This window comes from Ahaetulla prasina, chromosome 7 (genome assembly GCF_028640845.1).
Source record: "Ahaetulla prasina isolate Xishuangbanna chromosome 7, ASM2864084v1, whole genome shotgun sequence".
Taxonomy (NCBI): Eukaryota; Metazoa; Chordata; class Lepidosauria; order Squamata; family Colubridae; genus Ahaetulla; species Ahaetulla prasina.
The window spans coordinates 70149113-70175798 of record NC_080545.1 but is presented as its reverse complement, the minus strand read 5'-3'; the positions used below and the strand labels follow the sequence as shown (position 1 = coordinate 70175798).

Here is a 26686-nt window from a genome sequence, read left to right as displayed (position 1 = left end):
AACAGAGAGCCGCTATTGGTGTAGCTTCTGACAGGAGCCCTATTTAAGAGCTGTCAGCGAGGCTCGCCCTGTTCGTTGTTTGGTTGTTGCCTGTTCTGGTTTCCAACCAGCGCCGTTGCGCTGGTAATAAAGAACGTTGTGAATGCACTCCTCAGCCGTCTCATTTCCCACTCCGCATAATATATAACACTGGCGACAAAGGTGGGATCCTGAGGGGCTAAGAGCAACAACAGTAAGAGCGGCTAGCGTCGGCTCATCCAGTCGATCGCCCAGAATGGCAAACCAACCTGTTTTCGGCCCGTTTGAGCCGGCCGCCAAAACTTGGGACGATTTCATTGAGTGCTTTGAGTGTTACCTACAGGCTAATGATTACATGGAAATGTCCAAGGTGAGGAAGAAGGGGTATTTTCTCAGTTTTTGTGGTCGCAAAATGTTCAAGACAGCCAAAGCTTTGGTGGCCCCACAACAGCTTCGAGATGTCCCTTGGGAGGTCCTGCTGGACAAGTTGACAAACCACTACGCCCCTGCACCCTCACGAATTGCCAGAAGGCATGTTTTCCGCTGCCGTTTTCAGCGGGACGGAGAATCTATAGCTGATTTCATAGCCTCCCTCAGGTCAGCAGCCTCACAATGTGACTTTAGTGACCTAGATGATGCCTTGCTAGAGCAACTGGTGAACGGAGTTCGCGACATGAGGCTGCAAAGGCGGTTATTGGCTCGCAGAGAACTGACCCTAACATCGGCTATCGATGAAGCCCAAGCAAGCGAAATGTCGGAAAAATCAGCGTCGGAACTACAAAATTTCAATACTTCCCGGGGACCCCCATCTGCGGAGTCCGCTGTCCACCAAGCAGAATCTGAGGGCACCGAATCATCAGATGACAGCAACAGCGTGAGTCGCCTCAGAGCCGCGCAAAAGAAGAAACAGGCCCCTACGGCCAATCCGTTCACTCTCAAGTGCGCGGGCTGCGGCGAGAAACATGACAGGGCAACCTGTCAGTTCAAGACCACAATCTGCCTGAGGTGCGGAAAAAGGGGTCACTTGGCAAAAGTTTGCAGGGCTGTTCTGCCTACTAGCGACGCATGGGGGGAACCGACAAGAAGCAGGAAACCCTTTAATAAACCCTTTGCTCGGCGAACCGAATGCCATGAAATTAACCATGCCATCGCGACAAAAGCCTCCAACAAGCTCTACCTCACAGTAAATCTGGAAGGGGTTCCCTGCAAATTTGAAGTTGACACGGGGTCTTCTAAATCGCTAATTTCCTGGTCTGCGCTAAAACAAGTGATACCAAAATTGTCTAAAAGTCACCTCAAGCAGTGCGATGTTAGCCTGAGGGACTACCAAGGCCACCCCATTCCGGTTGAGGGATGCGACCTTTTCAACGTCAGCCATGGCCGATTTTCGGGGCGTCTTCCCCTAGTTGTGGTGAAGGGCAACCTACCCAGCCTACTTGGCCTTGATTGGTTTGAGGCATTCGGCCTCAATGTCTTAGGGATCCATTCTACCATAGCTGGTCCATTTGAGGATGTTCTACAAGAATTTTCCGACGTGTTTGACGGCAAATTAGGTGAATATAAGGGGAAGCCTGTGTCTTTTCATTTAGACCCCCAAATTGCCCCTATCCGGTTAAAAGCCCGGAGGGTGCCGTTCGCACTGAGGCAGAAGGTGGATTTAGAGATTGATAGGCTTATCGCGCAGGGAGTTCTAGAGCAGGTGGAGCATTCCTCTTGGGAAACCCCTATTGTGGTTCCTATTAAGCAGGACGGATCCATAAGGATCTGCGCTGATTACAAGGGAACCATCAATAGGGCCTTACAGGCCAACCCGTACCCGGTCCCTGTGGTGCAGCACCTGTTGCACTCACTGGGACAGGGAACCCTATTTGCCAAGCTTGACTTGGCACAGGCATACCAGCAGTTGCCAGTCGACGAAGCGACGGCAATGGCACAGACTATAGTTACACACCGGGGGGCTTTTAAGTGCAAAAGGCTTCAATTTGGCGTTAGCGTGGCCCCAGGTTGTTCCAGAGTCTCATGGGCGTTTGCTCCATGGACTCGAGGGTGTCGTTCCCTACTTTGACAACATCCTAATTTCCGCCATTAATCACGCTGACCTGCGCGCGAAGCTGAGAGCTGTTCTACAGAGGATCAGGTCAGCTGGGCTTAAGTTAAAAAGACAGAAATGCAAGTTCGGAGTATCAGAGGTGGAGTTCTTGGGATTCCTGGTGGACTCCCAGGGCATCCACCCCACTCCCTCCAAGATAGAAGCAATCCAGAAGGCTCCGACTCCGACTAATAATGCTGAACTGCAGGCTTTTCTGGGATTACTAAATTTCTATGCCATATTTCTGCCACACAAGGCATCTGTGGCAGAGCCTTTACATCGGCTCTTGGATACCAAATCTCCGTGGCATTGGGGGCGGAAAGCTAAAACAGCTTTCCGGGCTGTGAAGGATTTACTCACGTCCTCATCTGTGTTGGTCCAATACGATCCCCTTCAACCGGTTTCCCTTTCATGTGATGCCTCTCCGTACGGAATTGGGGCAGTCCTGAGCCACCTCCTTCCCAACGGCTCTGAGGCTCCAATTGCCTATTATTCCAGGACGCTATCAGCGGCCGAACGGAATTATAGTCAATTGGATAAAGAGGCGTTGGCAGCGGTGGCAGGAATCAAGAGATTCCACGACTATTTGTACGGGCGATTCTTCCTTTTGATCACCGACCACAAGCCCCTTTTGGGTTTGCTGGCCGGTGACCGTCAAACTCCACCCATATTGTCGCCGCGCATGTCTAGATGGACAGAGTTTTTGGCGGCGTATAATTACCGTTTAGCATACCGTCCCGGCAGGGCACTCGGGCATGCAGATGCCCTCAGCCGCTGCCCGCTGCCCACGGCCGCAGTAGACCCAGCCCCCGCCTCCACAGTATTGCTCATCGACGAGTGGCAAGGACCGGTCTCGGCCTCGGACATCGCCAGACTTACAGCCAAGGACCCGACCTTATCTCGGGTCCTCGACTGGGTAAGAAGGGGCTGGCCAGCTGTGGCCACCTCTCCTGAATTCCTACCCTTCCAGCGCAGGCAGTATGAACTGGGTCAAAACTTCCTAGTTATAGTCGACGCCTATTCCCGATGGGTGGAAGTCACACTCATGCCATCCACCACTGCGGAGGCTACCATCAGGGTCTTGGAAAAACTTTTTGCTACCCATGGGTTGCCCGACGTAGTGGTATCGGATAATGGCCCTCAGTTCGCAGCGGCACCCTTCCAGATCTTTTTAGCCAAGCATGGCATCCGGCATGCGCCCACGGCGCCGTTCCACCCGGCGGCTAACGGCCGGGCTGAACGGGCGGTAAGGTCAGTCAAGGAAACTTTGGGCCGTTTGGGCCCTGCCAATTGGCATGCGAGGATCTGCCAGTTCCTAATGGCACAGCATGCTACACCGTGCCCGGACTCCAACCTAAGCCCCGCCGAATTACTAATGGGGCGGCGGATCAGAACAGCCCTTGATCGATTGCACCCTGTCTATTGCCCCGACCAACGTCCTGACTGGGGGGGTGACACAAGGACCTTCAAAGCAGGGGATCCAGTTTTTGCAAGGAACTATGGGTCGCCGCTCAAATGGGCGGCCGGCCACATAATAAGTATAACGGGACCCTGTTCTTACAGGGTCAAATTGGTCGATGGACGAGAGTGGCGACGCCACATAAATCAACTCCGGGGGCGATCGACACTACCCCAGGTGGAGGAACAACAACATCCTTCACCTAATCGGAATGACTACCAGGCCCCCAGACCACGACTACCAGAGCCGTTCGACGACCAGGCCCCCGTACCCCCGCTAGCCGTTAAGGAGGGACACCAACCCTCAGAACCGGAAGCGTTCTCGTCGGAAAACTTACCGGAGGAACCGGGTTCCAGGTCGTCGACGAAGCCAGCGTCAGCAGCCCCAGTTAGGCCCGGCATGGCCTTCACAACTCCTCCTCTGCCAAGCGCCGCCCCAGAATTAAGGAGGTCTGGGCGGAGCCGCCATCGGCCGGCCTATCTGGCTGATTACGCATGTGCTAACTGGGAAGGGAGGGGTGTAGAATCCTGGGGGCGCACATCGCCGGCTAGAGCCTTGCCAACAGCAAACGGCTGCTGATTGGCCGCGGCGCAAGCCGGATTGGAAGCGGGAAAAGAGAGAGCCGCTATTGGTGTAGCTTCTGACAGGAGCCCTATTTAAGAGCTGTCAGTGAGGCTCGCCCTGTTCGTTGTTTGGTTGTTGCCTGTTCTGGTTTCCAACCAGCGCCGTTGCTCTGGTAATAAAGAACGTTGTGAATGCACTCCTCAGCCGTCTCATTTCCCACTCTGCATAATATATAACAGCGTGCAGCCTCCATGAGTTCTGTTTTTGCTGGCAGAGGGTGACAGGAAGCTGGAGCTGCCCAAAATGGAGCCTGGGTGGGCTGATGTGACCCTCCTGAGCTCCCTTTTTGCCAGCAGAGGCACTGTGGGCTGGTCCTTCACTGTTTCCAGGGTGGGCCTGTGGGCCAGATCTAACCAATCCCCAGGCCGGATCCAGCCTTGAGTTTGACACCCCTGTAATAGATAGTCTAGATCAGGCATGGCCAACCTTTTGGCTTGTCTGGGCCATATTGAGCAAAGAGGAATTATCTTGGGCCACCATATAATCAATGTGTATGAAAAACAAATTTCCTTTATTTTTTGAGGTCTTGTGGGGTCGCATTACTAGTTGTCCAAGGTTGCATGTGGCCCATGGTCCACTGGTTGGACACCCTGCTGTAGATTGTTCAATGAAATACAATACTTTCTTTAAAATGTTATGCAATTATTTTAAACATGAAACATTTAGTTTCTCTTCCGTAAGCAAAAGAGATGTTGAAAGGCTACTTTGAAAAAAAGGAAACTACCAGAAAAGAAAAACAGAAAGGAACAAATGAAACTTTACCAGAAACTGATCAACATGCAAACTGTATGGTTAAACTATCAACGTTTCATTCATCTTTGGAAGATTGTATTTGAAGATTCCTGTAGTTATGAAAAGTTTTAATTGGCAGTGGTGGTAACATGAAGTAAAAAGCTTAATCCTTCATTACTAATTGTATAGTTTGAAACTATCAGCACAAAGAAGAGACAAATTAAATGAGAAGGTGAGTGCTTATTATTTGTTATCACATATTATTTTTTAAACCATTTTTCCTCTGTCAAAGAAAATATCAATACTGCTTTTATTGCTGTTTTGTGTATGTTGCTATGCATGTCTTTGAGTCAGTGTTGATTCCTGGCAACCGCCTGGACAAGTCTATGCAGAATAACAGAAGTGGGTTGCCATTACCTGCTTTCTAGGGCTGAGCATGAATGACTGGTCACCCAGTTGGCTTTGTGTTTAAGGTGGAACTATAATTTATGGTCTCCTTGGGTTTGTCTGAAATGATATGGGGTTTCCTGCTTGAGCTGGGGATTGGACTTGAAGCACCCCAAGGTTCTTCCCTTCCAACTCTGTTATTCTGAGAGGTGAATAAAAAGGTCAAATCCAATCTAATCATTTAGCTGACTGTGTGACTAATGTAATAATTTTAAATGTATTCACTGCCCATCTCCAGTGAATTCTGGTCAGCATTCAAAAGTAAAAGACATATTTAAAAAAAAATTAAACCAAAAGACAGTTCACTCTATTATTTGCTCTAATAACAAAATCCACAAAACAAGAGTCATTAGACAAATAAATATTAACCCCACTGGTGATGAAGTGAACACAAGTACGTTCCTAATTCAGATCTAAAAGCTAATGGAGGGCCTTTGGTGTCATGTCTAACTGGCCTGATCTGGAATTCTAAGATATATGTATGGAGAATTTTCAGGGAAAGAGATGTGGTAAGTTTCTGTCTTTTCTATCTTTTCTATCTTCTCTCTATAAAAGATGATACTAGTCTATGATATAAAGAGAAACCAGAACAGTTCTCTCTAATGATAGATAATTAACCTTAGAATTGTGATTCTGTCTTTTATCTGTGATGATCTGGTTGGAGGTTTTGAGGCTAACCATCTTTGAAGAATCCCTGGGAAGTTGATGGGAACTTGGGAGTCCATAGAAGTTTTGTTTTATTTTTGTTTTCTTGTTTCTTTTAATGAATGGATCTAATAGCAAACTTTCTTGGCAAACAGGTAGCTCAATCTCCCAGTCTTGGTGATTTTGTGGCAAAAATGCAATTTGTTAAGAAGCAGCAAGGGAGTGTGGGCAAGCGAAATGAAAAAGAATAATTTGGGAATTAATCAAGTGGAGCATTAATAATTGCATGGAGTGTTTTACTCTCATATTCAGCAGGGGAAAAAACAGCAATGGGAAAGTAGCCATCACTCAACAGTACCTGAAAAAATTCTATCTTGCCCACAGGTGAGTTCTTCAAACAACAAAGAATATTTAATGAACATGAGGCTCTACAGCATTGCTCTGACTTTAAGTCTTACTGTTGTCATCATTGAAGCTCGAGGTAGGCTTTCTATTCATACATTTTACTCTTTACTTCCATCTTTGCTCCTTTTCAACCTTTTTTTCTTGATAAATGATGATGAGGCTCTTAGGTTAATAGTCAGTTGCAAGCCTCCCCATTATCAGTGGAAAGACTATATCCTTACCTGATATTTGGAAAGCCATCAGGAAAAAACCCAAAGCCATTATATACGTGGGGTAAATTGATGCTAAATACAGTATAATTCAGTCACCAAAATTCTTACAACTCCATTCCATTCTTCTTAATAAATCTTGTCACAAAGAACTATGTGACATTCATGCTTGGAAAGATTCTCATTCAATTTGAAGTCAGACCAATGATGGCCAATACAAATACCTCTTCTTCAGCAGAGACCAAAACTTGTGTTGAATCACAGTCATGAATCACCGGAAGTTAGATCTAAAAGACCTTCTGAAATCCTAGCAATGTTGAACTACCCTGATCTCTGAGATATTGTTGTTTCAAAAATGGTGGTTGAATAGAGAAGACTCACCATCATAGTCCCTAATAGCAACATTCCTGAGAATGTTGGTAACTCCTTTCTGAAGTGGCAATTACAGGGGGATCCCCTGCCTGTCAACTGAGACTATTTTGTGCAGCTTTTTACTGATAAATTGTCCAGATTAACAAAAATCTTGACTGTTTGTAGATGGAAATCAATGTGGTAACTGAAGTCTTGCAACTTGGCAACTTGGCAACTCCAAATCTCAACCAGCAAATGCTCAGTCTTACATATTGGAAAAAAGAACCTAAACACTAAGTACAAGCTTGATGGACATTACCTTACAGATGACCCCCATCCTGTTCAAGACCTTGGAGTTTTCATGTCAAATGATCTAAGTGCCAAAGCCCACTGCAAATACATAGCAAAAAAGGCTCTAAGAGTTGTAAACCTAATCTTGCGTAGCTTCTTTTCCAAAAACACTACACTACTAACCAGAGCATATAAAACATTTGCTAGACCAATTCTAGAATACACCTCACCTGTTTAGAACCCTCACCATATCTCTGACATCAATACAATTGAATGTGTCCAGAAATATTTTACAAGAAGAGTTCTCCATTCCTCTGTATTTATTTATTTATTTATTTATTTATTTATTTATTTATTTATTTATTTATTTATTTATTTATTTATTTATTATTTAGATTTTTATACCGTCCTTCTCCCGAAGGACTCAGGGCGGTGTACAGCCAAATTAAAACAATACAATATACAAAATTAAAAAAACAATTAAAATACATATTCAAAAAATGGCCGAAAATTAAAACCGTCTAATTGACCCATACTAAAATACCCCAATTAAAATTATTAAAAATTCAGAAATTTGAAAATTTAAAAATCAAGCCAGTCCCGCTTGGATAAACAGATACGTTTTCAATTCACGGCGAAAGGTCTGAAGGTCAGGTAATTGGCGTAAACCGGGGGGGAAGTTCGTTCCAGAGGGTAGGTGCTCCAACAGAGAAGGCCCTTCCCCTGGGGACCGCCAGCCGACATTGCTTGGCGGACGGCACCCTGAGAAGACCCTCTCTGTGTGAGCGTATGGATCGGTGGGAGGCATAAGGTAACAGCAGGCGGTCCCGTAAGTACCCGGGCCCTAAGCCATGGAGCACTTTGAAGGTGGTAACCAACACCTTGAAGCGCACCCGAAAGACCACAGGTAGCCAGTGCAGACTGCGCAGGAGCGGTGTTACCCGGGAGCAACGTGTGGCTCCCTCAATCACCCGCGCAGCTGCATTCTGGACTAACTGGAGCCTCCGAGTGCACTTCAGGGGTAGCCCCATGTAGAGAGCACTGCAATAATCCAGACAAGAAGTGACGAGAGCATGAGTGACTGTGCATAAGGCATCCCGGTCCAGAAAGGGGCGCAACTGGCGAACCAGGCGAACCTGGTAAAAGGCTCTCCTGGAGACGGCCGCCAACTGATCTTCAAACGACAGCTGTCCATCCAGGAGAACACCCAAGTTGCGCACCCTTTCTGTTGGGGCCAATGACGCGCCCCCAACAGTCAGCCGCGGTTGCAGCTGACTGTACCGGGGTGCCGGCATCCACAGCCACTCCGTCTTGAATGGATTGAGTCTGAGTCTGTTTCTCCCCATCCAGACCCGTATGGCTTCCAGGCACCGGGACAGCACTTCGACAGCTTCGTTGGGGTGGCCTGGGGTGGAAAAGTACAGCTGAGTATCATCAGCGTACAGCTGGTAACTGTAAGCAACAAAATACCTTATCCCACTAGACTTGAAATCCTAGGCTTAGAAAACTTGGAACTCATCTTCGACAAGACCTAAGTTTAACTCATAGAATCATCTATTGTAATGTCCTTCCTGTTAAAGACTACTTCAGCTTTAATTGCAATAATACAAGAGCAACCAATAGATTTAAACTTAATGTCAACCGCTTTAATCTAGATTGCAGAAAATATGACTTCTATAACAGAATCATCAGTGTTTGGAATACTTTACCTGACTCTGTGGTCTCTTCCCATAATCCTAAAAGCTTTATCCTAAAACTTTCTACTATTGACCTCACCCCATTCCTAAGAGGACCATAAGGGGCATGCATAAGCGCACAAACGTGCCTACCGTTCCTGTCCTATTGTTTTTCTTTTCTTCTTCATATATATATATGCTTATACCTCCTAATATTTACTCATCTATATGTTTATATACTATATAACCTTTCTGTATGATACTTACATATATTGTTGTGACAAAATAAATAAATAAATAAATAAATAAATAAATAAATAAATAAATAAATAAATAAATAAATAAATGTCACTGGAATCCTGCTCTTTGGTATGTCCTCAGCCATTTATGGGCTGGAACCATGCCCCACCTAGCTCTTATGTGGAGCTAGAGAAAGTGTGACAATCTGAAGCTGGGAGGTTATCAAACCTTCACTCCAGCAAGGAATGGTGACCGCAGATTTCAATAGGATTGTAATGTTCCTTTTCCTTAAGAGGCACTCCTTGAATGCAACTGACAACTGTTGCCTAGTGAAGAGGTTTGGAAAAGAATAGAAAGAGGATAGATGTAAACTATCAAGAGAAAATCATGAGTTATGACCTTATCTCATAAATGGCTATTTATCCCAGTTAGAAAGAAACTTAAAGAACTTAAATTTAAAATCTTTAAATCTTTAAATAATTCAGAAAATTCCACCTTAATTATCACACTACAAACAAAAGTGGGAGATTTCTTTTATAAGTTACAATATTCTTATCTATCTTAATCTAGTGTTAAAGATACCCTACTGAAATCTGTGTAATTCTTGCTTCCCTGATCTTGCCCAGCTGTGATGGGGTTTGGCACTATGATTGCCACAATAGATGACTTTAGTTGGGATCTGGATCGGAATAATGTACAGCCTATACCATGAATATAATATTCTTCTGGACCAAATGCAAAGGCTTGAACTCCTGCTTTAGTGGGTAGTTTTAAATGGTCAGAGATTGGCCTAGGTAATCCTTTCTTTGTAGGCTATTATAGGATTTCTCCACCCCCTTCCAACCACCAATCTTCAACATTAATATGAATGTACTTAGAATGCCATCTGGAAGTTCAAGATATGGTACCATTAGTATACGGATGATATTTAGGTGTACACATTTGTCCTTGGAAATTGCCAGAATTGAATGAGACAAAACAGGCTAAATCTGGACCCAAATAGGATAGTATTGGTGCTGTGTGCAGTGGTGTGCTTTGCCAATTCCAGTACTGTCTCGTGACAAGGAAGCTGTATCCTTTAAGAAGCTAGACTGTAACTTGAAGGTTCTCCTAAATTTGTGGCTACTATTGGATGGGCAGGTAGATTCTCACAAACATCTTTGTCTAGCTTTGGATGGTTTACCAGTTGCAGCCCTGCTTGGAGTAAGAGAGACCTTTGATGACAACTTACTCCATTGCAATTACTTGTATAGACTCCTGCAAGATTCTCTACATAGGGCTGCCTTTGAAAACCATCCAGAATATTAAATTAGGGCAGAATTTGATGGCCGATTTGTTAGCTGGCACTCCTCAGTATGAGCATATTACATCAGTGTTATGAGCTCTGCATTGGATGTCAATTGGTCTCCGGATATAATTTAATATGTAATTCAATAAAGCTTACAAAGTTTAGCAACTGGATACTTCCAGGGCTGTCCTTTTTGATCAGAATCAAACTGATATAATTTTTGCAGAATGTTAGTTTCCCACTTCTATGAAGTAATGGATAAAACTGCAGTAATGTGCTCAAAAACATAGTTTCTCAGTAGGACCACTTGTGCTTTGGAACAATCTCCCAACAGAGACTTGAATTGCCTCTGCTATTATATTTTTGGGAAGTTATTGAAATGGACCTTTTGCAAAGGGTGTATGGAAATTTAGATGCTCCTGCCTGTGTTTGGTCATTGAAAATTATATTGGTCCACCATATTATATTACATGATTATTTTGATTCTTAAAGATTCTTTTAATGAATATACTCTGGATGTTTTCGCTGTATAACATGGAAATTTTAACTATATTATTGTATGTGAATGATAACAACAACAACAACAACAACAATAATAATAATATCAGAGTTGGAAGGGACCTTGGAGGTCTTCTAGTCCAACCTCCTGCCCAGGCTGGAAACCCTACACCATTTCAGACAAATGGCTATCCAACATTTTCTTAAAAATTTCCAGTGTTGGAGCATTTACAACTTCTGCAGGCAAGTTGTTCCACTGATTAATTGTTCTGTTAGGAAATTTCTCCTTCGTTCTAGGTTGCTTCTCTCCTTGATTAGTTTCCATCCATTGCTTCTTGTTCTTCCCTCAGGTGCTTTGGAGAATAGTTTGACTCCCTCTTCTTTGTGGCAACCCCTGAGATATTGGAACACTGCTATCATGTCTCCCATAGTCCTTCTTTTCATTAAACTAGGCATACTGAGTTCCTGCAACCGTTCTTCATATGTTTTAGCCTCCAGTCCCCTAATCATCATTATTGGGAATCTGTCTAGATTACCGTGGTATTCAAATATAATAAGTAAATAAAAACACATGCCTTATTTTTATGGAAATAAAAGAATGAAGCAAGTTCTCAGCTTCAGGGGACAAAATATTTTTGACCAGCCTTACCTTCCTGGTTTTCTCCCAGGAGGTCTCCTACCCAAAACATCATACAAGGTAGAAGAACACCTTCTTCTCCAATGGGCTGTTTTGCCATTTACACTGTCCATGAGAAGCCTTTTACTGTAACATTTATGCCTACAGTAATGTGCAATCTGTCCAATTTGTGTCCCTTCTTTTGGGACGTCTATGTGAACTTTTCATATCCAGTTACCTGTACTGTTCACATTATTTAGGGTCACACTCAAATAAAAGTATTAACACACATGTATCCAAACATAGGCATTGGCTTTTCAATTTCAATTTTGCAGAAAGAAGCTCTTATAATTTGAAAGAAGCAAACTCTACCTCCCTGTTGCATTTGTCAAAAATTTATGGCTACACGAGGCTACATGGAGACGAACAATGATTTTTACTTTACCGGTGGCTTTTTTTGTTGCTGTTGTCAAAAGATGTATTTGTATGTTCAGAGTTGGAGAAAAGGTTTGCATTCTAGGCATCTTTTATCAATCCTTGCCGGTTCATACAGAGCCCTTGGTCAAAAACTGGAAAATGTTAAGCAGATGTGAGATGAATTGTTGTCTGATAGTGAATGATGCACGAGCACTTAGATCATCCTCTAAGGTTCTGCTCCGCATGCTCTCTCATGCTTAAATATGGGCAGGGACCGCTAGGAGCAAGCCTTTTCAGTGATGGCCGTCCATCTCCTTCTGTGGCATACTGTTTCTTTCCCCAAGTCTTCTGATACAGTCAACTTATTCTTGTTATCAGTCTTTATGGTTATATTACCCTGGGTTTTTCTCGTTTTTCTTTCTGTTCCATTTGAATTTTAAAGGGCAATTTTAGAATGGAAAAAAATTGTAGGATGGTATAATTTTTTTTAAAAAAAAATCTGTATATGTGTTTGTGTGTATGTATAAACAAGCCATCTAAATTAATAAAAGCTTTCTTCTTTCTCAAAATGGTGCACTTGAAAAAACGCAATTTGTATTCCTTAGTAGTGCTTAAATAACCAAGTAAATAAATAACGTTAAAAAAACCCCATTTTATTCCCATTTCTTGTCATTGCTGTTTTTGCTCTTGCTGACCAAAACCCAAGACAGCAATTTAATGTCTTTAGGAATATTCTCCTTTTCTTTTAGAGAGCCGGCTGAAGGAATCCTTGAACTGTTCCAATGACTACGAATCACATATGGACTGCACCTGGTCTGAGCCTCGGGAGGGAAATGCCTTTGTCAAGATGCACCTTTTTCACGAGGACAATGATTCGTGAGTGGTTGAGCACTGATTCATTTATAGGAATTTGGATGCACGAAAAAGAAAAAGAGGGGCAAAAGAGGACTTCTAGAGGGGGTGTAATGCTAAGAGACAGAAGCTCATGGAATAGATGCAGCTTGCAAAAGGGCAAGTTAGAACTGTATCTCCACTGGTGCTTCACGTGTTCTTAATGTTCCAATGTCATTCTTATTTCAAGGAAATAATTCATTCAAGTAAATAATTAACAATAAAAAATTAAACATTCTGTACTTTGAGAGAGAGAAAAAAATAGAAAATAAATGTTAAGAGAAGTACCATTTAAACATAAATTATGTATTTTTAAAAGAAATGTGCCCTTTCAGATAGCATCAAGAGGGAATAGATTTACGAGTGAATGCTTAGAAAATTACCTCTGTGTCAACTTGGCTTTCTGAAAGTTATTTTTCCCCCGAGAAAGAGGAAAGAACTCCCCTAGGAAGGCTTTTCTTAGTAATCTTCCTGTAGGTTTTAATTGATGCACAAGAAGACTAGAAGACATCAGACTGCAAGTGAAAGAATTAAAAAAGGAAAGATGGGGCATTTATAGACTCACTAGGACAGCTTTTCACACATTCAGTTTATCTCTGGAAACTTTGCTGAAATGTTCTTCTCCCCAAACAAGAAACCTCAATATAATTCCTTTTTCAATATGCTGAATGAGAAATATGGAGGAAGGAGGAGGAGGAATAATAATAATTTTGGCACAGAATTATGCAGAAGTGTCATAAGCACAAATATGGTGGATTGATTTATCTATTCTAGTTTTTTTCCCCTTATGGCTCAGTTAAAGAGTTACATATCTCAATATTAGACAACATATACTTTTCTGTCCTCTCTGCTGACCTCTGTCCTGCCATAATTCTAATATTGGCAAATGATCTGTGCTATTTTTTTTAAAGTCATACAAGAAATTTCAAAACAGGATTGTTGGATTTGCTCAGCTTAGTTTTTCTTCCTCTAAAGGTCACCAGTTGCTCATCAAATATCTACCACCCAATTGCCTTTACCTGGGATGTGGAGGCGAAGTAGGTGAATTTTCAGAGAAGATTAAAGGAATGGGTTTAGCCATCTGTTTAAATTGATTCTGGTTTTGAGCAAAAGTTTTGCATGGTGCATTCAAAAGGAGTCCAAATGAAACCTGATACAACTTCTGGATTAGCTCTGTTAAATTCATTTTCAAAAGCAGCCCAAATAATAGGTGATAGGCATGGTGAATTTTTGTTTCATGAAGAAGCAGAGCTCTCTTGCTCTTACTCCACAAGCAGATTCGTCCAGCTTCATTGCTAGTAAGCGGTTCTTCAGTTTCCTGTGGGAAACTACTCGATTTTCCTGCTGCCCAAAGACAATGGCCTTGGAAGATTCCATCTATGGATTAGCAAGAAATAGCATGCCTATACCAGTAAAAAATTACTACCGTAATAATAGCTGATACTATTCTTTGGGTTCACCTGGCTATGCTATCAACAGCGTGGTGAGGAAAGGGCCCTGGGTGGCTCAGTGGTTAGAACACAGGATTGCAGGCTACTCTGCCCACAACCTGATGGGATTTGAGGTTGACTCAACCTTCTATCCTTCTGAGATTCGTAAAATGAGGAGCCAGATTGTTGGGTCAATATGCTAACATTGTAAACCACTCACAGGGTGTCCCAAAGATGCTTTTTCAGGAGGCAACTGGACTTTCTTGTTTTTCCTTTGAAGACATTTCACTTCTCATCCAAGAAGCTTCTTCAGCTCTGACAGGATAGTGGGGAATTGAAGGATTTATATTCCTTGCAGACAACTGGTCAGTTGCATCCTTTTAGAGGGTTGTTGAAGCACTTGGAGGTTTATCTGTGTCCTCAGGGTCACCTGGTTCTTTCAGTCTGCAGTTTTTTCTTCTTTCTCTCGAAAGGGTTGTAAAGTGTCACAGAGTATTGTAAAACACTATGGAGCAGTATATAAGTCTAAGTGCTATTGCTATGGCTATTGCAATGGTGAGAAAAGTGTGCCATAGTGAATCCATAGCAAATTCAGTGTTGGGGTAAGAGGAGAAACAGTACAGGTAATCCTTGATTTATAACAGTTCTTTTAGTGATTATTCAAAGTTACAACGGTGCTGAGAAATGTGACTTATGACCATTTTTCACACTTACAAGCATTGAAGCATCTCAATGGTCATGTGACCAAAATTCAGAAGCTTGGCAACTGACTCGTAGTTGCAGTGTCCCGGGGATCATGTGGATCACCCTTTGCGACCTTCTGCAAACAAAGTCAATGGGATTCACTTAGCAATCTTGTTACTAACTTAACAACTTCAGTGATTCACTGAACAACTGTGGCAAGAAAGGTCACAAAATGGGGCAAAGCTCACTTAATGAATATCTCACTTAACAACAGAATTTTTGGGCTCAATTTGGGTCATAAGTCAAGGCCTACCTGCACTGCAAAATGGTACAAATCAGGACGACTGAAGGCAAGGACTGGGAGTCGGTTGAAGAGAACACCATGAGGGGAAAGATTGTTGGGAAAAAAAAGGGGATTGTCAGGAAATGTTTGTGCTGCAGTGAGATGAAAGTGAAGAAAGCTCTAAGGCAGATTTCAGACGAAGTGCCTCTTTGTCCCTGCTTTTCCCTTAATGGATAATCTATATTAGGAGACATCTTTGAACTAAGGAGTGCTATTGATTTTGAAGGAGCTGATGGTAGGAAGTACTTCTCCTATCTCTCTAGTAGCTACCAAAAAGAAGTATGTAAGAACATGAGATCCAGTCTTGCTGAATTAGACAAAAAGCAATGACTTCCACGAACCCAGCTTTTTCTTTCTCTCAATAGTTAGTCAGATGTCTCTCTGGGGTGTTTTCAAGAAGAAAAGGGAGACATAGCTGTCCCCCAAGACTAAGAGTTCTTGATAGAACTTTCTGTCGCAAATTTATCTGATACCATTTCAAAGCCATTACTGGCTACCATCTTATTTTGTGGTAATCAATTCCATAATTTTATGTGTGTGCTGCCTAAAGAAGCAAAGAAAAATAAGTTTTTTCTTATTTATTCTAAATCTCTTCACTGGTTAATCCTAGTCATCCCTATTCACTTTCTCTAAATCATGCATCATTTAATAGAGCCCAATAATTCTCCAGCCTAACCATTTTCCCCCTAAGCTAATGAGTCCCAAATGCTTGAACCGGTTTTTTTCTTTTTCTTTTTTTAAAATTTTCTTTACTATTTTTTTTCTTAATGTAAAATACAAATAGAAATAAAGGCAATGGGAAAAATGGAAAGGGGGTGGGGAAGTAAAGAGCAAAAGTAAATAAAGTGAGGAAAGAAAAAGAAAAGAAGAAAACAAAAAAACATTGACTTCCAATTTTTTTTGGTGTATTAAGATACATAATACAGTTATAATACCACATTTTTACTTATCTAAAATAGTAAACACTAGCCATTTCTATAACCATGACCTACTTAGTCATCAAAACCCAAAATCAAACTTTAATTTTTTTCCTCTTTCAAATAGAAAGTCCAGAAGCAAGTGTAAACAAAACTATTTACATTCTTATCCCTAATGTATGCAGTTAACTGTGCCATCTTCGCCAGTTTCCCCATCTTTTCAACCCATTTGTCTGTTGTGGGAATCTATGCCTCTTTTCATTTTTGAACATATAAGGTTCTTGCCGCCTTCAATATATATATAACCAAGTTCCAGTTTTCCCCATGCCTTTATCTAATAATCCCCAAAAGAAAAACTTTTAGTTTCCATTGTAAATCCATTTTAAGAATTTTAAATCTTCAACAACTTTGCCCTTTCCAATATTTCCTTTAGAGAGAGAGACCTCAGAGGAGAGGTTTTGCTGTTCTCAATGACTAGCTTGATCCAGGGGTGAAATGCTCCAGGTTCGGACCAGGTTGGCTGATCCAGTAGCAATGGCGGCAGGTGGTTAGGAGAACCTGTAGCAAAAATCCCTGGCACCCCACCCCATGCCCAGCTTAGCCACGCGATCATCAGAGCCTTTTTTTTAACTTTTAAAAGCATTTTTAAACAACCTCTTGGTGGTTGTAAAAAAATGCTTTTAAAGGGTTAAAACAAGGCTCTGACAATCCCAGCTGAGGTGCCTGATCGTCAGAGGCTTTTTTTGTACTTTTAAAAGCATTTTTAAAAGGTAAAACAGCTGAAGACTGCTAGGCAAAAAATGGGGGGGTGTAGGCAAAAAAATGGGTGTGTGTGTTGGGGGTTCGTGAGAGAGAGAGAGAGAGAGAGAGAGAGAGAGAGAGAGAGAGATGGAAAAAAAGAGGGAGGGAGGGAGGGAGGAAAAAGGAGAGGAAGGAAGGACTACAAACCTGGCACTAGACACAGCTTCAGAGGATAATCCAGGGCTGGAAGGGACCTGGAGGTCATCTAGTCCAACCCTGCTCCAGCAGGACATTGTTAGTGAATTTCTGTCTTTTGATCCCCCAGTCACATAGCCATGCCCACCTAGTCACATGACTCCCCCCCAAGCCATGCCCCCCCAAGCCATGTCCACAGAACCAGTAAGAAAGAAATTTAGATTTCACCACTGGCTTGATCCCTTCTCCCTCACCTGAAGACACGATGGGCTAACTCTACCATGTGAAGAGAAATAAAAGACTGTGACACCAGTTGCACAAGGAAGAAATAATGTCTGAATGCTGTACAACAGTTAAAAATGTTTAAAGTTGGGTGGTGATCAGTGATGGGTTGCTACCGGTATTAACTCTGGTTCGGGAAAACTGATAGCGGCCGCGGTGGGAAGTTCCGCCCAACTGCCCGGACATCATCAAAAACGCTCTGCGCATGCACTCACGTTACCAATAGCGAACCGGTAGCGAAGAAAATTGAAACCCACTACTGGTGGTGGTGGTGATGGTAAAACCAGCAGTTGTATTGAATATTGTGTTGAATAGATAGATTGTGGTCCAATCAAAGCATTTAACTGAAGTGTTGTGTTTAGTTCTTTCTGCATGATTAAAAATCTTGTTCATCTAGCTCCCTCTACATCATGGATGTCAAACTTGATCATGTCACTGGCCAGATCGTGATGCATCATGATGTTTCTTGCTCTTGCGGAGCTGGGGTGGGTGTGGCCTGCACATGACATATCTGGCCTGTGGGCCGCCAGTTTGACAGGCCTGCTCTACATGATTGGAAATCATTGTCAACAGTAGCTTGAGAATTCTATTCAGGTTCAGTTATACATGTGTGGGTTTTCCAATGAATATGTACAAGTGATCATGAGAGTGTATGTAATCATGCTTCCTTCACCACATATTATTTATAGTTTGAGGAAATACAAGTTGAAGTTCCCTGTTGTGGAGATGAGAAAATATAGTTCATTAGCAATAGAGAAGTGGATACCATCTGCCCTTATATTCTTTTTCAGAAAATGAAGAAGTGGTGTTTCAACTATTGTCTTCTGCCTCTGTTACTCTGAAAGAGGAACTGTTTTTCAGTCTGCCCGGGAAGGGGAAAAAAGGAGGGTGACAAAGAGGAGTGGGTGGTTATGTAACATTTCACATATGAAAACCAGGAGTATCTATGACAGTTTTCCTAGAAGTTGCTAAAAACTAAACTGTAAGGGAATGATTGTTCCACATCAGTAATTGTTTTCTTGTATAATTACTTTATTATTACCCATGTTTCCCCGAAAATAAGATCCAGTCTTATTTTCTTTTGGGCTCCAAAATAAGCACCAGGGCTTATTTTTGGGGATGGCTTATTTTTTTCTCCATGTATTGGAGGCACACTTCTTTTGTTTCCTTGTGGTGGCGCAGGAGGCCGCTTGGCATGCCAGTGCTGCCACCATGAGGGAGAGATGGAACTGCCCCAAGTGCTACTCACCAGCTTACCTCAGGGCCCTCACAGCCAGGCCACCCACACACCAACACTTGCCTCGTGGCAGTGGCTCTGGCAGCCTCATCCAGCAGGACCCCACATGGCCGCCAGCCCTTCTTTTGCTTGCTCGCGGCCACAACGGAGCAAGAGGCTGAGCGTCATGCCGATGCCGAAGCCATGAAGCAGTTGTCAGGGTGTGGATAGTCTGACTGCGGGGGCCCTGAGGTAAGGCGGTGTGGGGAACCTTGGGCACCTCCACCCCTCACTCACCTCACTTAATGTTGGTGGCACTGTGAGCAAACAGACGGAATGGGCAGCCAGCCAGCTGCACAGGCGCTTAAGTAAAACTTAATTTGGGAGTAGGGCTTATGTTAGATGCATGCGTAAAAAACATGCTAGGGCTTATTTTTGAGATAGGGCTTATTTTGGGGGAAATTGGTATATTGCTTAGTCCATGGTCTAAACCAGAGGTGGGTTTCTGCAGGTTCTGACCAGTTCTGGAGAACTGGTAGCGGAAGTTTTGAGTAGTTCGGAGAACCAATAAATACCACCTCAGACTGGCCCTGCCTCCATCTATTCCCTGCCTCTCAAGTCCCAGCTGATTGGGAGGAAATGTGGATTTTGCACTAACCTTCCCCTGGAGTGGGGAGACAATGGAGATTTTCCCCTGCCACGCCCACCAAGCCACACCTACCAAGCCATGCCACGCCCACCAAGCCACACCCACAGAACCGGTAGTAAAATTTTTTGAAACCAACCACTGGTCTGAAGCCCAACCATTTTATACTTTCTGCCTTGATGGAAGAATTTTGGAGAATTTGAAAGCATGCACATTTCTTTATTAACTTTTTTAGTATAATAAAGGTATTAACTTAATTTTGGAATTATTCATATTGTTAATGTAAGAAACCATTGCTTTTTTAAATAAAACAAAGTTCTGTTGCTTACAGAAATCTCACAAAGATGATCTGCAATAGCCAAAAAGTGGACTCTGAGATACATTGGCACTGTAGGAGGAATGAAACCAATTTCAATTCTGCACGGATTAATATGTTCATTTTCAAACCTGATCGGAAGTTAGAAATCCAACTGAATGTTGACCTCTTCAAGAACAGTATGTATCTGCATATTCATGTGAGAATATTCCGCATTCACCTTCCTCTAATCAAGTAGAGAACATCTGACCCAGTGTTCAAATTGCCTCAAACAATTTGAAACAATTTTAAAAGGGTACTATTCTGGACAACTGCTGAAAAGGTAGTTTCTGTGACCACTTTGAAGTACAGCAACTTCAGAATGATCACCAACTAAAACATCACACTCAAGAGATTTTTTCTTGCCAGTTTAGTTGTTAGGCAACATGGTGAAAAAAAATCACAAATAGAATACAAATCTTATATTCCAAGAATTAGGTACAGATAGTTGCCTTATGACCACAATTGAACCCAAAATTTCTGTTGCTAACTGAGACATTTATTAAATGAATTTTGTCCCATTTTACAATCTTTCTTGCCATAGTTATTAAGTGATCACACCAGTTGTTAAGTTAGTAATACAGTTAAAAAATGACTCTGACTTCCCCATTGACTTTGCTTGTCAGCAAGATCGCAAAAGGGATCATATGACCACAGGTAACCCTGCAACCATTATAAATATGAGTCAGCTGCCAAGTATCTGAATTTTGATCACATGACCATGGGAATGCTGCAATGGTTATAAGTGCAAAAAATGGTCATGACTTTTTTCAGTGCCATTGTAACTTCAGATGGTCACTAAAAGAATTGTTCTAAGTTGAGAACTACCTGTGTAGACACTTAAAACTGACTGGATGGTCAGTTTTGACTGACCAGTTCTGACACAATGGTGCTCTATTCAGAAGATGAATTGTAGACCAAAGTTTCTGCACTTCGTTCTCTCAGATCTACCTGGGTGTTGTGCAACATTCTGTTGGGAAATTCCCAGCTAGGCAAGGAGGAAGGACCAAGTGGGAGTTAGCCTTGAGTCATTGGACAGCCACAAGAGACCTAGGACTTTGATTATACATGTAATAACTGCAGTGAGAATAGTATTTCCAAAGATGGAAAGCAGAGAATATCCCTTCGAATATCCCTTCAGAGGGGGAAGTAATTAAGAAAATACTGGATTGTGCAGAAATGAATAGATTGACCTTGATAATTAAAGAAAGGAATCAGAATATTTTAAAATATGGGGACAATTTTATCATTGGTTAGAGAAGAGATATATATAGGGTAGAATGTTACAACAAATGAACAATGTGGGGAGAATGTTACAGCAAATGAATGGATAATACCAAGAAATGATGAATATAGGAGGTGTAAGAAGACACAAAAGATGTATAAAGGTGACACAGTGAATGACTGATTATGTATTGTATGTTTGTTTGTCTATAAAATAAAAAAAATTCTCAAAAAAAAAGAGACCTAGGACTGCCCCACTCTCTAAGTTCCATAGAACCTTAATTGTTTGTTTCTAAGGGAAGGTGAGCAGTCTGGAGAGGTTCTTCTACTATAAGTAGAACACAATGAAAGTCACCTTGAACCTTTCATGGGTGGATCTGATTTCTTGGGCCTGACTTTAATCTCCCGACTCACATCTCTCACTCCTGAGGAAAGAAGAAAGTTTGCCAGGATGGTCTTGGACTCACAAGTAGCTGGGTTGCAGTAGTGGGTTCTACTTACCTTCGCTACCGGTTTGGAACTGTGCCTGCGCGCATGTGTTTGCTTGCTTGTGCACGGTGCTTCATCACGCGCAGGGTGTCCGTGATGACATCCAGGTGGGTGGGCGGAGCCTTCTGCCACTGCTACTACCGGTTCTCCCAAACCGGGGCGAACAGGTAGAAACCCACCACTGCTGGATTGGCTCCTAATGTGATGGATGCCTTGCTACAGCCTCAGAAGAAGATGGCGATGAAGTCAGGAACTTATTGGCCATGGTGCTTCAGTTGGTTGAGAATGTCCCGCTGCTGGCAGCACTAGCTACTCCTCAGCAGTTCCAGCTGCGTAGCCAGTTTTGCTGGGTTACCATGGAGATTTGTCAGAGAGATTTGTGGGAGAAGCAGACAAGATAAGACCCTTCATTGCTCAGTGGGAATTGCTTATGGGAACCCAACCTGCAGTATTCCCTACAGAGCACCTAAGGGTGTCTACCCTGTTTTCCCCAAAATAAAACATCCCCTGTAATAAGCCCAATCAGGCTTTTGAGCGCATGGCAATAAGGCCAAGCGCTTATTTCAGGGTTCAAAAAATATAAGACAGGGTCTTATTTTCAGGAAAACATGGTAGTTAAATGAATTGGTAGCTAAACAAGCCCTGCCAATCATAGAATGAAACAACTGAATCATGGACAGAATCAGAACTTTATGGACAGATTCAGAGGTCATTTTGGAGACCTGATAAAGAGTTGTAAGAGCCAGATGCAACATTTGGCAGCTCAGACAAGCAACAGAAGGGTGAGGCTTTACATAGCCGATTTCAAGTTTTTGGCAGCAGATGCAGATTGGAACAAAGCAGCCTTAATAGACCAGTTCAGGCAGGGTCTGCACAACAACATCTGGACTGAGTTGGTTAGACAAGGAGTGTCATGGAATCTGGAATAGTTGTACCAACTTTATTTGCTTCCATTTGGAGGAAATGCAGGTGGAACTGGGACAATGAAATGAGCCCTGTCCTAGGTCTTACTTTGTGATGTTTCTCCCCTCATGCCACTCACGGCTAATTTGAAAGAGGACTGTTGTGGTTGGGGAGGAGGGATCAAGTGGCTAGTTAGCCTTGAGTCATTGTGCAGCTGCAAGAGAACTAGGACTGACTCCTTTCTCTTTCCCCTCCTCCCCAATTTCCATGAAATCTTACTGTTTGTTCCAAGGGAAGGTGAGGTGTCTGGAGAAATTTTTGTATTCTAGGTGGATCAGCTTGAACTTTTCAATGCACATCTGGTTGCTAGGACCTGGCAGTATTTGTGAGAAGCTTACTATCCTCTTTCCTACAGTCAAGTTGGAAACTGACCCCATTCTTTTCATCACTTGATCCATGGGATTAGATGGCATTCTGAACGTGCATTGTTAGACTCAGAATATCTCTTTTCTTTCTCCAGATTGCTATATGGAACATGCAGAAAAGTTACCAATGATCTGACAATCAAAGATTTTGACTGTTCCGTCTAGCTTCTTATCTCATTTTTCTGGCTATGACAGTGATATTTTTATTGCATTAAATATGTAGGGTAGCCTTCCCTAAGTAATGCCTTCCAGATATAATTAATTGATGCTCCCATAAATATCAGCAAGCATGACTGTTGGCCATATTGTAATCAGAACTGAAATCAAGCACACCAGGGGAGAATCAGGTTAGATAAAATTCTCAATGTATTGTTGTAGATGTACAGAAAACTGAGATTTGATGACAGCATCCTATATTTACAGATAAGTTTTTCTACTAACATTTGTTTTTTCATACAACCATTTAAAGGCAAAAATATTGGCCTTCTATATTTCTGGACAGTATTAGTAAATATGTGACTTTCATACGGGCAAGAATTAACCTATGCCTTTCCCTCATTGTTTCTTTAGTTCAGCTTCTGCCACCTGAGAAATTAAATGTCACTGCCACCGAAGAATGTGATTTCCTACTGGAGTGGAGAGCAGGTGGAGGAACAAGCAGAAATCACTTGTTGGAAAGCCTTCCCCTGGATTTTGAAATAAGCTATAAAAGAACTTGGGAACTTTGGGAGGTATCTATAGCAATCATTATAATCACATAGTTACAGTGGTTTTGTTTATATTTACAATATATGAAGAAACTAGAAGTAAGGAGTGGATGTCTTTCACATCAAAAACAAGTTAAGTTTTGAATAGAGTCTAGAGAATGGATATATTCATCTGTAGCTTAAAAACAAACAAACCCTAATCTTATGACATCTTGAGCTTTCCTTCCTTCCTTCCTTCCTTCCTTCCTTCCTTCCTTCCTTCCTTCCTTCCTTCCTTCCTTCCTTCTTTCCTTCCCAGAATCCCTGACCACTTTGAACATTGATCTTTTAAAAGTTTGCCAAATAAATAATCTAGCTGATAAGGCTATGAACAGGGATGAACCCTAAAACATCTCTAATGAACTTTCATGAGTAGATTAATCAGAAACTGAAGCTGGCTGTATTTATGAACATTTATTTTTAATATAGACAACTCACAATCTGGTGTTTGTAGGTAGTATTTGGCTCCCCAACCAAGTTCTGTAGACCCTGGACCACTAACGTTGAGCTATCAGCAGTCAACAACTTCAGGATCAACTGTAGTGCAATACAATTTATTTTTTAAAAGAAGCCAACAATAAAATAAGTACAGAAAATCTCCAGAATAGTTAAATACAAGCATTTTATTTTTAAAATAAAAACACTCCCCCCCATTTGTCCACATTCCCAAAAATAATGGGAGGAGAAAATTAATGTTGTTCATTTATTTATTAAATGTTTATCCATTTACAAACATGAGTCTGGGCAGCACATACCCATAAAATAGTTAAGAAGAGAAACAAATCTCCCCCCCCCAATATTATTACAATTTTCCATAATTTTCCATCAGATAAATTAGATGTTCTCAAATATACAATACCCAATATTTAAACAAAGGAAGTCACTGCATGAAATAAACAATAAGTTTAGAATGTTTCTTTTCCTAGAACACATAAATGTGCTTATTTTTTCCCCATATTTTCATACCAATCTCTCTCCTTATATTTTCTAGGAATCTTCCTCTGTATTGGTGTCAAATAAGTCTCATTATTGTCTCCGACACAGTAACTTTGTGCCTGGCAGCAGGTATGTTGCCAGGGTTAGAAGCAAGCCAAGTCCAGATAGTGAATTTGCTGGCCGTTATAGCAACTGGAGTCCAGTGGTTACTTGGCAAACACCAGAAAGTAAGTTGAAAACCAGTAGAACTTTATGTGACTACTGACTGAAAGAAAAATATATATTAAAGTTTGATGTTTGCAGATGCTTTAAATTTCTGGAAAGAATCCCCACCAGATGGATAAAATTTAGGCAACGATTGCAATATATGGTGATTATGATTTGAAAATCTTACAGCATGAGCATCTTTAGTGACTCTTCTCAAAACTGCTTCTGTGTCAACAATAGAATGCATAGTTTCAGGAAAGGAAGTTGTCTAGAAAAATTGACATACAAAAGAGTAAGACTTAAGTAATAACTTAAGCAACATAAAGCTTTATGTGAAAAACTGTTTAATGCAAGAAACTGATGTCACATACCTTTTGTAACACCGGCAATGAGTTAGTCCAGCTACTTTGGCAATCAAAGGAAGTGGTTGAATACACTAAATGTTGCTACCACAACCTTTTCCCCCCCTCCACTTATCCTTTTGAACTGGATATCATTAATAAAGTGACAGCCAGACTCCTCTTCCCTTTTTAAAAAATCCAATATGAAAAGTTCACAGAACAAGAAGGGTGGTTACTTTATCAAGTTTTTACATTATGTTTTTCAAGAGAGCTTCAAGTCAATTTATTTTAGACAAGGAAAAGAGGTAAACACAATAGTTGACAATGATTTCCTTATTGTTTTGGTTTGTAATAATTAATTCTATTACACTTAGAGCTAATCCAAAATGAACTCTAAGATTTTCCAAGTGAGTAGTGAATCTTGAAAGGCCATTTCAAGATACCTTTTGGAACGTCAAACCTTTCAGCATAGGAAGAAGAATTACCAACTTATCAACTATTGTCTTCATACTTTCCCACTCTCTTTCTCTCTCTTTTAACTAATTGGCATTTCTAATCAATAAAGCTGTCCCTAGCTAGCTTTTTCTTGAAATAGTACTTATTCATTACATGCAACTGTTCATTCCATTCTTCTCTAGGGCATGATACTCAAAGCATCTGTGGATTCTGTCTCACAAGTAGTAGTCATAGTTGTTAGTTTTGTATATGTTCAGATGGCTTTAAAAGTTGATTAGGGAAATTTACTAAAGCTAAGTTTAGCAGTGGCTTTTAAATCACGATAACTACTGAAAGCCAGCTACAGATGCAATAGGCCATTGGAGAGATCTTCCAAAAAGCTTCAGTTCCACACCAGCAATGAGATGAGGTCCTTTGTGTTTAGGCGACATTGTTACTGGTGGGTTGGCAATGTAGAATGTTCCAATAAATTTTTATTTTTAACTAATAGTGAATAGCCATTTCAAGTTTGCCTCTCAAATAACTCTGATGGGTGCTTTGTCTGTCCACAGGAGAGGAATTGGCTCCTTTGTCAAGGGGCACTGAAGCAAAACTGCTATTGCATTAGAATCAGATCAGTTGGCAGAGGAGCTTTGCAACCTGAGAAACACGGAAACAACTAGTTATTTATTTATTTTATTTTAAATAAAACAAAGGGATGAGTTTGACCCTGTGGCTCCCGAGGACGTGGACAGGTTGTTGGGGAGGCTTCACACCACGACATGTTTACTGGACCCGTGCCCTTCCTGGATGGTACTGGCCACTCAGGAGGTGACACGAGGCTGGCTCCAGAGGATTATCAACGCTTCTCTGTCGGAAGGGGTTTTCCCTGCCGCCTTGAAAGAGACGGTGGTGAGACCCCTCCTCAAGAAGCCCTCCCTGGACCCAGCTATTTTGGGTAATTATCGTCCAGTCTCCAACCTTCGCTTTGTGGCGAAGGTTGTAGAGAGTGCTGTGGCGCGACAGCTACCCCAATATCTGGATGAAGATGTCTATTAGACCCGTTCCAGTCTGGCTTCCGACCCGGATACAGCACGGAGACAGCTTTGGTCGCATTGGTGGATGATCTCTGGAGGGCCAGGGACAGGGGGTACTCCTCTGCCCTGGTCCTATTAGACCTCTCAGCAGCTTTTGATACCATCGACCATGGTATCTTGCTGCGCCGGTTGGGGGGATTGGGAGTGGGAGGCACCGTGTACCGGTGGTTCTCCTCCT

At 42.0% G+C, this 26686-nt stretch overlaps 1 protein-coding gene across 2 annotated transcripts in view; it reads left to right on the top strand.

Moving 5' to 3' along the window:
- The first annotated feature begins 4968 nt into the window (after positions 1-4968).
- The window catches only part of CSF2RB (colony stimulating factor 2 receptor subunit beta), a 41721-nt gene continuing 20003 nt past the window's right edge, over positions 4969-26686 (top strand). The window contains exons 1-6 of one of the 2 annotated variants that reach the window (XM_058191428.1): positions 4969-5154; positions 6399-6495; positions 12755-12881; positions 19682-19845; positions 23317-23477; positions 24484-24655. In XM_058191428.1, coding sequence (XP_058047411.1) covers positions 6429-6495; positions 12755-12881; positions 19682-19845; positions 23317-23477; positions 24484-24655 — 691 coding nt within the window. In that variant the 5' untranslated portion in view covers positions 4969-5154; positions 6399-6428. The remainder of the gene's footprint in view (positions 5155-6398; positions 6496-12754; positions 12882-19681; positions 19846-23316; positions 23478-24483; positions 24656-26686) is intronic. The other variant, XM_058191429.1, reaches the window with a different exon arrangement.